The sequence below is a fragment of the Lygodium microphyllum genome, chromosome 18 (assembly GCF_053477565.2).
Source record: "Lygodium microphyllum isolate KBCC chromosome 18, Lygodium_microphyllum_v1.1.10, whole genome shotgun sequence".
Classification (NCBI taxonomy): Eukaryota; Viridiplantae; Streptophyta; class Polypodiopsida; order Schizaeales; family Lygodiaceae; genus Lygodium; species Lygodium microphyllum.
In genome coordinates, this window is record NC_141152.1 from 27,370,524 (window position 1) to 27,385,144 (window position 14,621).

At 43.9% G+C, this 14,621-nt stretch overlaps 2 protein-coding genes across 9 annotated transcripts in view; both read right to left on the reverse strand.

The window, feature by feature from the left end:
• Window positions 1-8,289: 8,289 nt before the first annotated feature.
• LOC148020702 (uncharacterized) lies at window positions 8,290-9,453 on the reverse strand. Its single transcript, XM_087698504.1, has 2 exons — window positions 9,166-9,453; window positions 8,290-9,037 (listed from the first exon to the last, which is right to left on the reverse strand). The coding sequence occupies exons 1-2, from the start codon at window positions 9,451-9,453 to the stop codon at window positions 8,633-8,635; spliced, it is 693 nt and encodes a 230-aa protein (XP_087554630.1). The 3' UTR covers window positions 8,290-8,632.
• A 12-nt stretch (window positions 9,454-9,465) lies between these two features.
• Window positions 9,466-14,621, reverse strand: part of LOC148020703 (uncharacterized) — a 75,454-nt gene continuing 70,298 nt past the window's right edge. For all 8 annotated transcript variants that reach the window (XM_087698496.1, XM_087698498.1, XM_087698500.1 and 5 more), the window contains 4 exons: window positions 11,500-11,604; window positions 10,888-10,966; window positions 9,694-10,800; window positions 9,466-9,605 (listed from right to left, as the gene is read on the reverse strand). In XM_087698496.1, the coding sequence (XP_087554622.1) occupies window positions 9,496-9,605; window positions 9,694-10,800; window positions 10,888-10,966; window positions 11,500-11,604 (1,401 nt within the window). In that variant the 3' untranslated portion in view covers window positions 9,466-9,495. The remainder of the gene's footprint in view (window positions 9,606-9,693; window positions 10,801-10,887; window positions 10,967-11,499; window positions 11,605-14,621) is intronic.

The window sequence follows — 14,621 nt, forward strand, 5'->3', positions numbered from 1 at the left end:
CAGTGGGAACTCCTCGGGGGTGACCGGTGGAACAGTAGACTCTGTATCGGAAACAGAATCAGAATCAAAAGGAGCTGGCTCCAAAGGAACTGTCTCGGGAGCCCAACTCTCCCCTGGATCTCCAAGAACGGGATGCTCCTCACCCGCTGCTATGGCCGGAACCTCCACAAACCGCACATCTCGACTGGTGTACACATCTTGCTTGACGGGATCATACAAACGATAGCCTTGGGACTAAGAGCTGTAGCCAACGAACACCTGTCTTCGGGAAGTTGCTTCAAATTTATCACAATGAGTCTTGGGAATGTGAACATAGGCATCACACCCAAAAACCCTGAAATAAGAAACATCGGGCTTAGTCCCAAAGTAAGCCTCAAATGGTGTCATCCCATCAACGGCCGAAGTGGGGGATCGGTTAAGGATGTGGACTGCAGTAGCCACAGCCTCGGCCCATAGAAACTGAGGTGTCTGTCGGTGCTCCATCATGGTGTGCGCCATCTCGATCACACTTCAGTTCTTCCGTTCAAGAATGTCATTTTCTTGAGGAGTGTTGGTGTTAGCAAACTCCTGGTGAATGCCTTTATCTGCACAAAAACGAGCAAACTCATTAGAAACAAATTCACCACCCTTGTCGGATCGCAAGGTCTTCTTCAAGCGCCGGCCCGATCGGTTCTTCTCAAAGAGAAACCAATCCTTGAAGTGGGAGAAAACCTCCGACTTCTACGCTAAAAAATAGGCCCATGTCATCCTGCTGTAGTCATCTATGATCAACATGAAGTACGAGCTTCCTCTCAAGGACTCGTTCCTCATAGGGCCACAAAGATCTATAGATACAAGCTCCAGCGGTGAAGTAGACCGCCGCGAAGCTTTGTTGGGAATCACATCCCTATGCTGCTTCCCACGAATGCAAGAGACGCATGGCTGCTGGCTCACCACTATGTCCGGCAATCCTCGAACAAGCTGTCCACGTGACACCCTCCGAAGATAATCATAGTTGAGGTGACCAAACCAAGCATGCCATAGCTCTGACTGTTTCTGAGAGGTAAGAAGAAGAGTAGGGAGGGCGGTAGAAGACGTCAATTTGTAGATGCCATTCTCCTCATATCCTAATGAGAGAACCTTCCTTGACCCACGATCAAGGACTCACACCGAATCACTGTCAAACTCCACCAAAAGTCCAAGGGAACAAATCTTATGGACCGAAAGTAGATTATACCCCAATTGGCACATGCAAGACCTCTGAGGTATGGGTACCACCACGCCCATCTGGAATAAGCTGCATCTCACCCCGTCCTGCAATAGACACCGAATAGCTATCTCCGATGAGAATCTGCCCACGTGAAGGTCACAATTGCGCAACACCAACTGATGAAGGAGTCATGTGCCGGGAGGCACCACTGTCAACAACGATCCACTCTCGAGTCTAGGGAGCTGTCATCGCAGCATCAGAAGCATTCGATGTAGAGTCCTCAATGACAGCTAGATGAAAAAACACAGCTGATGAGGGTGCAGCCACCGCTCCAGAATCCTTCGTGTCCTTTTTAGTGTCCTTCTTGTCTTTGTCAAGGCAATCCTTCTTCCAATGGCCGGTCTTTCCACAAATGTGGCATGTGGATTCTTTGTCCTTGTCCTTCTTTGACTTGTTGTCCTCCTTCTTTTGGTCCTTTCCCTTCTTCTGAGAGAATTGACCTGTCAAGGCTTCCAACTTGGAAGCATGCTATCCCTTCAGTTGTTCCTCTTGGTCCAAGACCATAGGAACCAACTCTTCTCAACGAAGAGTAGACTCACGCCCCGAAGCAATAAGGGCGGAGTAAAAAGCACCGAATCGTGGCGGCAACTAGGACAAGAGTGTGATCGCCATGTCTTCGGAGGAAATCGGCTTCCCTGCATTCTGAACCTGCATCTGAAGCTGTCTAAGCTTGTTGATGTGCTCCCGCAACGAAGAAGACTCGTTCACGGACAAGGTCCGCATCTACACCTCCAAAGAAACCCGCTTCATAAGGGTCATCCGGTTATACATCTGATCAAGCTCCAACCATATCTCTCGAGCCACCGTCAAGTGCTCGATGTGGGATATCACGGCTGTAGTATAAGACAGAAAAAGAAAAAAATGAATCCGGGCATTCAGTTTGTCCCAGTGAGACTGTCCCTTGGCCAACTCCGCACGAGCATCGAAAGAGAGTTTGGACTCATCTCTTACCGAGGGCCGGTCGATCTCCTCCTGTACAAGCTCCACCAAATCGTAGGACTCAAGGATGGCTAATATCATCACGCGCCAGATGCGGTAATTGTCGCCATCGAGCTTTTGATCTGCGGGAAGATCCGGTAAGACAGGCACCTTCCGGTCCATGATCGTCTGGAACTCCAAGTCAATCTCTGTAGACATCTTCACCTGGAATGCCTTCACAAACGCAAAAGCAGCCCCCTCTGACTGTAAAAACACAGCCTGCTAGGGCTCTTTCTTCCGTGTCTTGTACCTTCTTCACCCGCCGGAGGCGATGAAAAAGAAAAACCTACACTTGAAAGCTGAAAACTCAACCTTCCTTCTCTTTAAACAGCAGTAAACAGCAGCAAATCCACCAACTGGACTCCTTTCCCGCGCGCCCACGCTTGCTTCAGCCTTGTTCCGATGCACAGCCCTCCCGCTCGCCCTCGAACGTTGGAAACGCAACCTTGTGTCACGATGGAATCTCCTCTTCAGGTAGGTTCTTCACTCAGTCAGCCCTTCTTCACTGCTCTGATACCATGTCAGAGTGCAGCGATGCGGAAGTGTGGGACCAAGACTGAGAGAGAGAACGCAGAGAGAAGAGAGAGAAAGAGACAGTGGAAGATGAAGATATGCTATATAAAGTGTACTGTATACAAAGATATGCAGATATGTACACGGGCGCAGTGCGCGGGACTGCGTGTCTCCACCTCGACGATGCAACCTGCTGTTCACCTCGAAGTCCGCTGCAGTCTACACGATCTCCAGCCTGAAATCTGCAAACAAAGATGTAATCTGCACGAATCTCCAGCCTGAGACCTGCGATCAGAAGTGAGAGAGACCGTGCTGGACATCAACTATAAATAGCCAAGAAATATGCACCAAAAAAGACAGGTCGGCTAAATGTAGCCAACTGGTGCAGTACAGTCGAATTGCCACGTAGCAATCCGATTGGTCAGTCCGACCAGTCCGATTGGTACGGCCAGGATCTGACAGACATCGCTAACATGTGGAAGCCGCCACCATCTCTTGCTTATTATGGCTGGACCAAGAAATGGGAGCCGTGCCCAAGATAAAGAGGTAGCCGCCATGGGAACGCTTCGTGTCAAGATCTCCTACCCAATCAGAATCAATGTACCCTTGCAAACATGAATCAAAACCATAAGTGAGGCCATAAGAATAAGTACACTGTGAATAACGCAACACATGAAGATATGCAATTCAATGTGATATTCTAGATGCTGTGAAATATTGAATAAAAATGCTGACTAAGTAAGCTAAGTCTAGCCTAGTATGAATCAACCAAAGAAGTTTCCTAACGGACCTATAGGTATACGCATCGAAGGGCTGACCTAGGGTATCCTTCGACAAGTGGATCATAGGATCGAGAGGCGTGGCCACTGCCGTGTCTGATCCGTAGTGAACTATTCCATGAGTTGAAGTGTGTACTTTTGCTATGACACAAAAGTACAACCCTTAGATTGAACTATCTCATCCCCAAGAAGTACGACAACAAACCAAGGTTTGTCATCTCAAATGTAGTACTAAGATATGCCTTGATTTCCACTATGACATCAAAATTTGAGCCTTGATAAGTAAGTCATCAACGTACAGCACGATGTAGTTGATCCCCTTTGCAGTAGATCAAACATATAAGTTCAGGTCATAAGGGGTAGAATGGTATCCGTGAGTCTGTAACAACTCGTCCATCCTATGGAACCAAGACACTCGTGCTTGTTTCAGCCCATAAAGAGCTTTTTGTAAGTGGAATACCTTATCCCTCGGGTTCGCAGAAGGAAATCCTGGTGGTTGCTCCACATAGACTTCCTCCTCTAGATAACCATTCAGGAAGGCACACTCGACATCCAACTGATGTATCATCCAACCATGGTGAGCGGCTATGCAAGTAATAACTGAAAAGATGTCAACCGTAGTAGGTGTGAATGTCTCTTCATAATCAATATCATACTTCTGTTGAAACCCTTGCACAACAAGGTGAGTCTTATACTTGTCTAAAGTCCCATCATCCTTTAGCTTGGTCCTGAAAATCCACTTCATCTCGATAACTTTCTTGTGGATCGGACGACCCACCAATGTCCAAGTCTCATTTCAGTCAATACTCTCTAGCTCCTTCTCATGGCCTCTCGCTATTGAGGATGCTGAAGAGCCTCGTACCATGTATCCGACTTAGAATGCGCTATGTAATTAGCTGTAAACAATGACGCAAATGATGCCTGAGGCGCAAGCAAGGCATATATTCTAGATCCCTTCGGAGTGGAATTCAGTGGTAAGATTCTCGAATCCCACATAGGGGACCTGGAAGCTAAAGAATCCGCAAGTAGGTTAGGAGCGGGAAGTAGACTAGGCTCAGTAAGGCACGATCTCCAATAATATAGAAGGAGAAGTTGGATCGGAATCCAGTGTACAGGACTACACGATATCCCTATTGTCAAAGATGATGTCCCTCCTAATAACAATCATCGGTAGGCTTTTGATTTCGAGGAATATCCGACAAAGATAAGGAGATTAGATGGGGGAGTGAGCTTTCCTATTTTATCATCAAGTGTGTGTATATGCACGTCACCCGAAGACTCTGAAGTGGGATATGACAAGCCGAAAGCCAAAGAATGCCTCGTACGGGATCTTTTGAGAGAAAGAGCCGCAGTCGAGCATTGGTTGAGGATGTATACTGCAATGGTAGCAGCCTCAACCCAAAAGTCCTCAGGGAGCTCTGTTGCGAATAGCATAGAGCGTGTCATTTCCATGACTATCTGGTTCCTACGCTCTAAGACTCCATTCTGAGAGCGGAAGTTAGTACAGGTGAGTTGGCGAGATACCATGCTGCTATAGAAACTCAAAAAACTCATGGGAGATGAACTCACCATTGCTATCACTCCTCATGCAACCAACACAACGACCCGGTTGGTTATGATCAGCAGCACCCAAGCAGAGAAATATATGAGCATAGGACTTATGCTTAAGGAAGTACATCCACATGTATCTTGAATGATCATCCACTATAAAAAATAAGTAGAGTGCACCGTTCAAGGTGGCAGTGGATGTTGCCCCACAAAGATCAACGTGAATCAATCTAAGATAGGCGCCTTAGCTCTATGTGTAGACTATTGAGGGAATGGGGTACGTTGCTGCTTCTTGAGCTGACATGCTTTACAAACATCTCGAGCTAGTTTTAGGCAAGGAAGGCCTTCAACCATCTCATAGGAGGTGCACTCAATGGAGGCTGAAAGGATGTGGCAGCGGAATAAGAGGTTGGGATGGGAGGGAGATTAAATGGATTTGTGATAGGTGTAGATGTGGGAAATAATGTGGGTTTCTTTTGTCCATTAAATGCATTAAATTGAAATGATGATGATAATGCACCTGCTCCATTTTAACCTTCGAAATAAAAATTATTTGAAGGAAAATAAGAGAAAGAAGTACTCACAGTTTCTTGTTTCAATTGTTTACCTAGTCTTGAGTTCATAAAGAAATATTTGTCTTCCTCATTACTCGTAAACCAAAATTTGTTTAGAATACGTCCTTCATCATGAAAATCATCCATACCAATAAGAGAAGGGAAATCATCATTAACAAGATCTGAAATGATAGGCATACCTTGTACCGTGAGAATAAGTATGAAGGCAATGATGTGTCTCTATGCGAGTTTCCACTTGCGGATGACCAGTCCTAAGTGGAGATTCCGCCCTTCCTGCATGGTCAGTAGATCAGTGCACCAAATCTAAAGGGTGAAATTCAAACTTACCTTCTATCTGTTGTTGGGCTCTATGCATCAAAATAAGACCGTACTCAGCTGTAGTGATCTCGTAAGGCTGTGGAACTCCATGGTAGTCTAATGTCTGTCCGGCCTATGGGGAGCTTGTGAAGCAAGCTGTAAGACCCACTCTGACTCATTCCTCAATGGATTTAGATCAAATGTGAAAAGTGATACGAAAATAGTATTTGAATTCATCTGCCCTTCTATTGTTCATGCTTCTTGTGTAGAGCTTTCAGATCAAGGCCTAGGTTTCTCTTAGAAAACTCAGCTTTGATACCATGTGAAAAAAATACCCTAACACAGAAACACAAATAACACCATACGACAAAGCTCAGATTGATAGAATAACATAGTTGGGGTTAGGATAACTCAGAGATAATAAACACAGAGAATGAATGAAATGATATGACTACTGAATATACAATGCTCATGCGGTAAATACACTATGCAGTGAATGAATACCTTACCTCGAACTCCTGTATCTCAAGGATTAAGACAGGGCTAATGAGCTAGAGAGTGTCGTACTCCGAACAAATCCCAAATCGCAGTAAGAGCCTCTGGATGTTAAACACCAATAAATGCAACCAAGAAAAGCTATATCTGATGTAAATGGCAATGCAGAAGAGAGACGAAAAACGGTGAGGAGAGAGAAAATAGTGAACATAGGCTGCAAGAGAGAAAACAACAGTGACAGGCTAAGGAGATGACGGCGATAGTTGGAGGAGAGAGAAAATCTGCAAAGCGATAACTAGGGCCTGCAAACGCAGCAGTATGCTGACGTGGCATAATGTATGGCAATTGGATGATGAACAACAGCAATCACCTGGCTAGAAACAACAACAAACTAATGACGGAGGGTTGGAAATAAGTGCTAGATGAGTGAAGACTGCAATGGATAGCTTGGACTGCGATGTCCTTCGAGAACGGGGTGTGGGCAACAAGCTGAAAACACCTGAAACTTGCAAAAACGAGATTAGGGCTGAATGGAGGACAACATATTTATTTATAGAAAGTTTGGACTCTCCCCAGTGGGTTTATGCTTATGGGATACAGACACTCTCTAGGAAGGCATTTCTTTTTAAATAAACAAGGTTTCTTCCTTATTTAAGCATGTTTTGGGGTTGTTTAAGTGAAGCTAATGCATTTTTAGCTCAATAAGCCCTTGCAACTGGGAGTGTAGGAAACAACTCCTCAGTCAAGATTCAGGCCTAGCGTCATATCAGTTTTCCCACTGACCTGGGTCCAAATCTTGCTTTGTTGAATGATATCTATCATGTCCCCCAGCTTGGGGTGAACTTCTTATCCGTTCAACACCTTTGTCAGTTGGGGCGAGCAGTTTTCTTCACTGCGACCACAGTTAAGGTCCTTGACTCTCAGACTAGCTTAGTAATTGTTTGTGTCAAGGCACAACCTAATGGCCTTTACCACATGACACACTTTCTTACTAAGCGGTGATTCGGAGTTCCATCGCTTCCAGGCTTTAGCCACCACACGGGAGCCCACGGACTCTGAGTGTCTTGGGAATTTTTGCTTAGGACATCTTGGCTATGACTCTCTTTATGAGCTGTCACATTAGGGGATGGTTGAGAACCTTCCACGCCTAAAACTAGCTCAAGAGATTTGTAAAGCATATCAACTAGGTAAGCAACATCGTACACCCTTTCCTTAATAGTCTACCACTCGTGCTGCGGAACCCCTTAGGCTCATTTATGTAGATCTTTGTAGTCCCACATCCACCGCCACCTTGAATGGCGTGCTTTACTTCTTTTTGATAGTGGATAACTTCTCTAGATACATGTGGGTGTACTTCCTCAAGCATTTGGGTCCCCCCCTTTGTGCCTATTCTACAAGCATAAAAAAGAAATTGTGAGAGACCTTTTCTAGGAGTGCACGCAAGTCAGAATCATGTGGAAACAGTCACAAAGTTGGGCGTGCAAAGGGCTGGCTTCTCTGAAGCAATTGACTGTAAACTGGTTCTTTTTGGTGATAAAGGTCCTAGGGATGCCAGACTTTAAAGCTTTGGAATGTATAACAGGCTGTTGCCATGCAGGAAATATGGAGACTTAGGAATTTGAGGCTTTTTGGAAGGGTTAAGCTACCTCTAGTTCCAATGGATAGATGGACGAGGATTAGGGGTGAGGTTTTGGCTGCTCTCAAAGGCTTTAGATCAGTAGATAGTGTCTTGAAACTGTTTTGCAAAGGGCTTCTTAAGGCCTAAGACCAATGTGTCTTGAAGACTGCCTTTTATAGGCATTGTAAATATTTTATATTTGTTTTATTATTATCATCTGCGCATTGTAAGAAAAAACTCTTGATTAATTAGCCAATATTTACAGGGAAGAGAGAGAGAGAGAGAGAGAGAGATTTGCCCAAGAGCAGACTTGTACTCATTGGCTCTATCCATCTCAGAGAGAGAGATTCTTGCCCAAGAGCAGACTTGTCACAAGTTTGGGAGAAGGCTTGTACATGGGATCTCACTTTCTCATTGGCTCTATCCATCAAAGAGGGGAGGGGTGCCATGAAGAGGGTTTACATATATGAGATCTTGCTTTCTCTCATTGTACTTATCCCTCTATCCATCAAAGAGGGGAGGGGTTTCCATGAATCGAACTGGTGCTTGTAATGTGTATAACTTCCTCCCACTTCAGTGGTCAACTTCGCCTGTAGGGCACAAAACCCTGCCCGCTATACCTACTCCTTCCAGAGCTTGAGGCCACTGGATCACATAACCTTTGGCTTTTGAATGGTGATCCTTCTGCTGCTTTCTCCAAATTTTGTTGGTCTAATTTACATGTCCTAATCCTGCCTCTGTGTTCTCCATGCAACTGGCTTTTCTGGCTTGAAGACAAGAGTTTGGACTTGTTTCCTGCCACTTTCCATACTTTGGAATATTCAGTTACTACAAGCTTTTCTCTGTGTTTTGATGAAGCAACCTCTGAAGTAGTGTCTGCCACATGATTTCCCCCCCGTGTCACAGACAAGGTGTCTGCTGTCTTATGGGCTGCCAACAGATTTCCATTTTCTGCAACTTTCTTTCTTCCTGCACTGTAGGACACCTGGCAAGACATTCAAATGAAAGTTCAGGTTGTCGGTGCTTTTCAAACTCAAAATTTGATCACAAGCCATGGAGATTCCAAGGAAAAGAGGAGATTGAAGAAATAGAGGTCTGTTAAGAGTTTAGTACCTCATCAGATGTTTCCCATTGTTGTAATGAATGACCCCACATGTTATCATGCTTCATCTGCAGATCATTGTTTCCTTCAAGCAGCTTTCTGGCATGGCCTGACAAACGCTCCATTTTTTTACGATTGACCTGAATATCTTTGTTTTCTTCATGCAGCTTTCTGGTGTTGCCTGACATGCTTTGCTTTATCATGTCAAGCTCCTTCTCATCTTGTGAGGCATCTCCTGTTACAGCTACTAGAAAGGTTATCCTGAAGGCATCCTGTTCACTTGAAGTTTCACATTTCATTAGATGAGCACTTCCACATGGCTCGTCTACTCTTGATGCAACTCACTGCGCCGTAGCATTTGCTTTGACAGGTGAGCTATATCCAGTTTGTGATGAGCCTTCTTCCCCATCTTCTGTTGTAACTAGGCCACTCGAAGCTCGCTTCATTTTACCTAACAAGACATGGAAAAGCACTCAATGTTATGTCATTTCTACAAAATCTGAAGACGATTCTATGAAGTTTGCACTAATTCTACCTACCTTCACTTGCAGTAACACTTAAAAGTTCTGTGATTCGGTTTTTCTCATCGACCTCCTTTGAGATGTCACACTTGGCTTGAGTGCAGTTTTCCTCTCTATGTTCGGGAGAGGGTCTAGAGTTTGCAACAGTCCAGTCCTGTGAATCTGGATAATCGGAATGTACATCCTCTAGACTACCATTTACAGTACTGTCTTCTTGTTCACCTGATATTGGTTTGCAATCCTTCTCCTGACTCTTTGGATTGTGAGGCAAACAGCTCCAACCAGTTTGTTGACCTTCAATAGTTGTAGGCTGCACTGTAGGATTTGGTTTAAAAACTGACCTTACTTTTGGAGTGAAAGGGGGATTAGCAACAGCCCTATTTAAGGACCACCAAGTTGATGTATTAGCGAAAGCAGCTGCAGCTGCTGCCACTGCTGCTGCCGCCACTGCATTAGTGCTTTCCAAACCATTTTGTGCTTCAATATTTGAAGGTGGTCTTAAAGGTACATGTAATGATGATTGCTGAGTAAGGCCTGGCCAGAACGCTGCTGCAGCTGCAGCAAAAGCTATTGGATTATTGAAGGGTGCAGCATGTGCTAGATGCCATGGTATGTAAGAGCTGCAAGGACTTGTAAGGTTAGGCAAAGCAGGTGCACCATCCATGCTTGGAACTTGATTTGGGGATAAAGAATTCTGCATTAGATTCTGTGTAGCAGAAGAGGAAGATTGGAAAGGAGAAGATTTTTCAGATGAGTTTGTACAGTGCATAAATGGTTGTAAAGGAGCAATCAGTTGTTGGAATGTGGCCGCTAAGTTAGAGCTTGACATCTCTGAAGTTATATTCTTGTTGTCGATGGTTCCATTGTCTGGTTGATCTGGCAGCATTTCTTTGACAGGTGACAATTTACCTTTAGTTGCCTTGGTTGATCGATCAAACACCAATCCTGACAGACTTTGCAGCTCTTTTGCAACTTCAATGGCTGGGTCACTATTTTGACTTTCTTCTGACTGCATCTCTTGAAGGTTCTCATGAGACTTTCCAGCAGACGCATTGTCATCTGCTCTTCTTTGTTGACAAGGATCGTAGTCAACTGCAGGGGGTACACTGTTTACCGAATCTCTATCTGCAAGGAAGCATGCACAGGAAGGAAAGAATCAGGCATTTATGCAGATTTTCACATTCCTATGGTATATGTCTTAACAATTTTCACCAGGAATTCTTAAGAGAGCAGGCTTGGACTCTGATTTTGGCCTAGGCACTTTGTCATTGGATGGAATGACTGCCACACACTGCACCAAAAAAATGTTCATGTCAGTAGGCTTTAACATTCCCTGGATTAAGGTTTTGAGATATACCAAAGTAACCTCTCGATGAACACAATATGCACTGTGTGGCAAAGTTTGCAAATAGTAACAGACAAAATTGCTGACTACACAAAGCCATCAGCGATGCATCACAACTGACAGATATAGAGGATATGAAGAATGTTGACCTTTTGTCACAGTGAACAAAGACATTTAACATACCATAGCCTCATAAAGTAACACTTTCAAGAGTTGCAAGAAAAATGATGAAGTTGAATAGGTGAAAAAAGATTTATGTCAAGCTGAAAGATTGACAGGTGACCTAAAAGATTGATGGTAATAGAGTCAAAATACAAGGCTTGCCATGATGCTGTTTGTGATGAGGATTGGCATACTGGATGATTTAAGTGGCTGATCAAAACATGGAGGTCAGAGAGATGAGAGGGAATGTGGGAAAGGTGGCTGGCTATACACACATTTTCAAACAGGTCTTGTTATGGTGATCAAATGGCTCTCACCTTTCGTGGGTAAGGATGGATTGGCTTACGCTTCGGCCTTGGAGGTGGGATATCAAAAACTTCAATTGCCTCCTTGGTGACACCTAAAGATGCTTCCTTCTTGATCTGTGGTCAAAGTCACAAAAAGCTCTTGAATAACAGAGGCCATTTATAAACCTTTTTTAATTTTTTCCGAATCCTAATGCATCTAACTTATAATTATTTGTAGTATGTTTCAAGGTTACAGCCTCAGCAAGAAAACCAAACGAATACATTTCAATATGAAGAAATCATAGGATCCAGTTGATTCAAATTCACCAATCCATGAATGCATTAAACAATGATAGCTTCCTAAAGTACTTAGTAAATTCATAAACAATCACTTGGCAGATATATATATGAAAAAGTGGACAAGCAATCAGCATCTTGAGTAAAAGAAACCCTGCTGGAAAAATTTATATCAATATCCTCGTAGCAATGGTTACTCCATTGGAATTTGACATGGAACAACATAGTATGAATAGTTGATGCGTTTTAATGCTGAAAATTATACTATAACTGACTTGAGTTGGTACACATCTCCCAGTTAATAGACGTGCCTCTTGTCTTTCAAAGAGGGTGCTTGCTGAACACAACCCCTGCAATAATTAGATTAGCAGACAATGGAGGGCAGCTTGATGTATCTGCTTGAACCAATCAGGTTGAATAGCAAAAGTTTAGCGACAGGATTGATTCCTAATCAACCAACTGAAGGTTTCAATATGCAACTGGCATGTAGGAACATTAGCCATGACAGACATGCACAAAAATGAACTCCAATGAGGTTATGCTGTTTTCAGCCAAAGCAGCAGCTTTAGACTGCTCTGCTATTCAAAACTAAAAGTGAAACATGGCTATTACAAAACACCTCTGCCAGCTTTCCTTGGCAGCCCAACCATTCCCTCCTTGGTGATGTACAACACATCACAAAACAGGGCAGCAAGCATACAAAAGCTGACAAGGTAAGGCTGATCAAAACCACTAAAAAAGCATGCTCGCAGAACAAAACCCCCATAATGATTAGATTAGCAGACATATGTAGGCAGCTTGATTTATTCGGTAGGACACGTCACAAAACAGTGCAGCAAGCACACAAAAGCTTACCAGGCAAAGCTGATCAAAACCACCAAAAAAGCATGCTTGCAGAACACAACCCCGATAAAGATTAGATTAGCAAACATATGTAGGGAGCTTGATTTATTTGGTGGAACAAAGCAATTTGAATAGCAAAATTTTGCTAACCGGATTGGGTCCTAATCAAGTAACTGAAGGCTTCAATATGCAATGTCATGTAGGAACATTGGACATGATAGTCATGCATAATATTGAGTTCTAATGAGGCTATGCTGTTTTCAGGAAAAACCAGCACCTTTAGACTGCTCTGCTGGTCAAAAATCATAGTGAAATATGGCTATTACAAAACATTACCTCTGCCAGCTTGATTTGGCAACAAATGCTTAACTGCTCCCCCCTTGATTATGTACGACACCTCACAAAACTGTGTGGCAAGCACATGGAAGGTGACCAAGCAAAGCTGATCATAACCACCTAAAGAGTGTGCTTGCAGAAGCAGACAATGGAAGGAAGCTTCGTGTATGTGCTAGAACAAAACACCTTAGCAAAAGTTTACCAAGAAGATCGGGTCCCAATGCAATGCCATGTAGGAACATTGGACATGATAGACCTCCACAAAATTGAACTCTGATGAGGCTACACTATTTTCCGAGAAAATCACCAGAAAAGAAGCAGCTTTAAACTGCTCTGCTGGTCAAAACTAAGGGCAAAACTCGCTATCACAAAACACCAGTTCTACCAGCGAGGCTTGGGCAACAAATGCCCAACTATTCCCTCCTTGATGATATGTCACCTCACAATGTCACGATTGTGGGAGAGAAGGAAGGAGGCTCACTTGTAGCTTTCTCACTTACACAATGGGGGAATACACACAAAGGTGGAGGCTGAAAATAGTTTTCCTCTTCTTAGTTGTGTAAGCCAAAAAAGAGCACTTGTACAGAGAAATAGAAAAACCTTATATATAGGTCTCAAACCAAACTCAACTAACTAAGGTGGCATACTAACTGAGCCACGAACTAGAGTAGATAAGGATAGCTGTCATCTAGCTATTATTCATGGGCGGTGTACCAACCGCATCTGCAGCTAACAAGTCGGCGACATAAATGCACAACGGTCACCCTGGCATACCACGAGTGGAGCTCGATATCTCAACACTCCCCCTCGAGCTCAATCCCAATTCCTGCACACCAAGCAGGTCTCTGAACTTGCGCAGCTTCTCTGCACCCAATGCCTTCGTGAATATGTCAGCTACCTGATCCTCTGTGCCGACATAAACTAGATCAATAAGACCTAGTAAAACTCCCTCTCGCACATAGTGATAATGCACCTCAATGTGCTTTATTCTAGCATGATAGACTGGGTTATTTGCGAAGTGTATATTGCTCATGTTGTCACAATAAATGACAACTGGTCCATCTGTAAGCTGATGCATATCATAAAGTAGCTTATGCAACCAAGCTACCTCACATGCAGCCATTGCTGCACCCTTGTACTCAGCCTCTGTGCTCGACAAGGCAACTGTAGGCTGTTTCTTGCTGCTCCAAGTGACTGCACCACTCCCAAAAGAGAACACATATCCACTGATAGATCGTCTATCAAAAATACTACCAGCCCAATCAATATCAGTGTATCCATACAACTGTGTCTGAACCCCAATCTCATTAAATAGTCCATACTGCAATGTGGACTTCACATACCTGAGTATGCGTCTAGCCGCATCCAAATGCGGTTTCCTTGGAACCTGCATAAACTGCCTTACCAATCCAATAGCATAGCTCAAATCTGGCCTGGTAATAGTCATATAAATCAAACTTCCTACTATGCGTCTGTACATAGTAGGGTCTTCCAGAAGCTCACCTGCATCTGCACTCAGCTTCACATTCTGCTCCAAAGGAACTGAAATAGACTTACAGCCTGTCATCCCATATTTGGACAGCATGTTCAATCCATACTGCCTCTGCAAGAGCCGTATCCCACTTGGTGATCTAATCACCTCAATGCCCAAGAAATAACGCAGCTCTCCCAAATCC

Coding starts and splice junctions, on each gene's coding strand:
- LOC148020702 (XM_087698504.1), bottom strand. CDS start 9,453: ATGAAATGTGAAACTTCAAGTGAACAGGATGCCTTCAGGATAACCTTT. Junction 9,038..9,165: donor AATGGGAAACATCTGATGAG/GTACTAAACTCT, acceptor ATGTCTTGCCAG/GTGTCCTACAGTGCAGGAAG.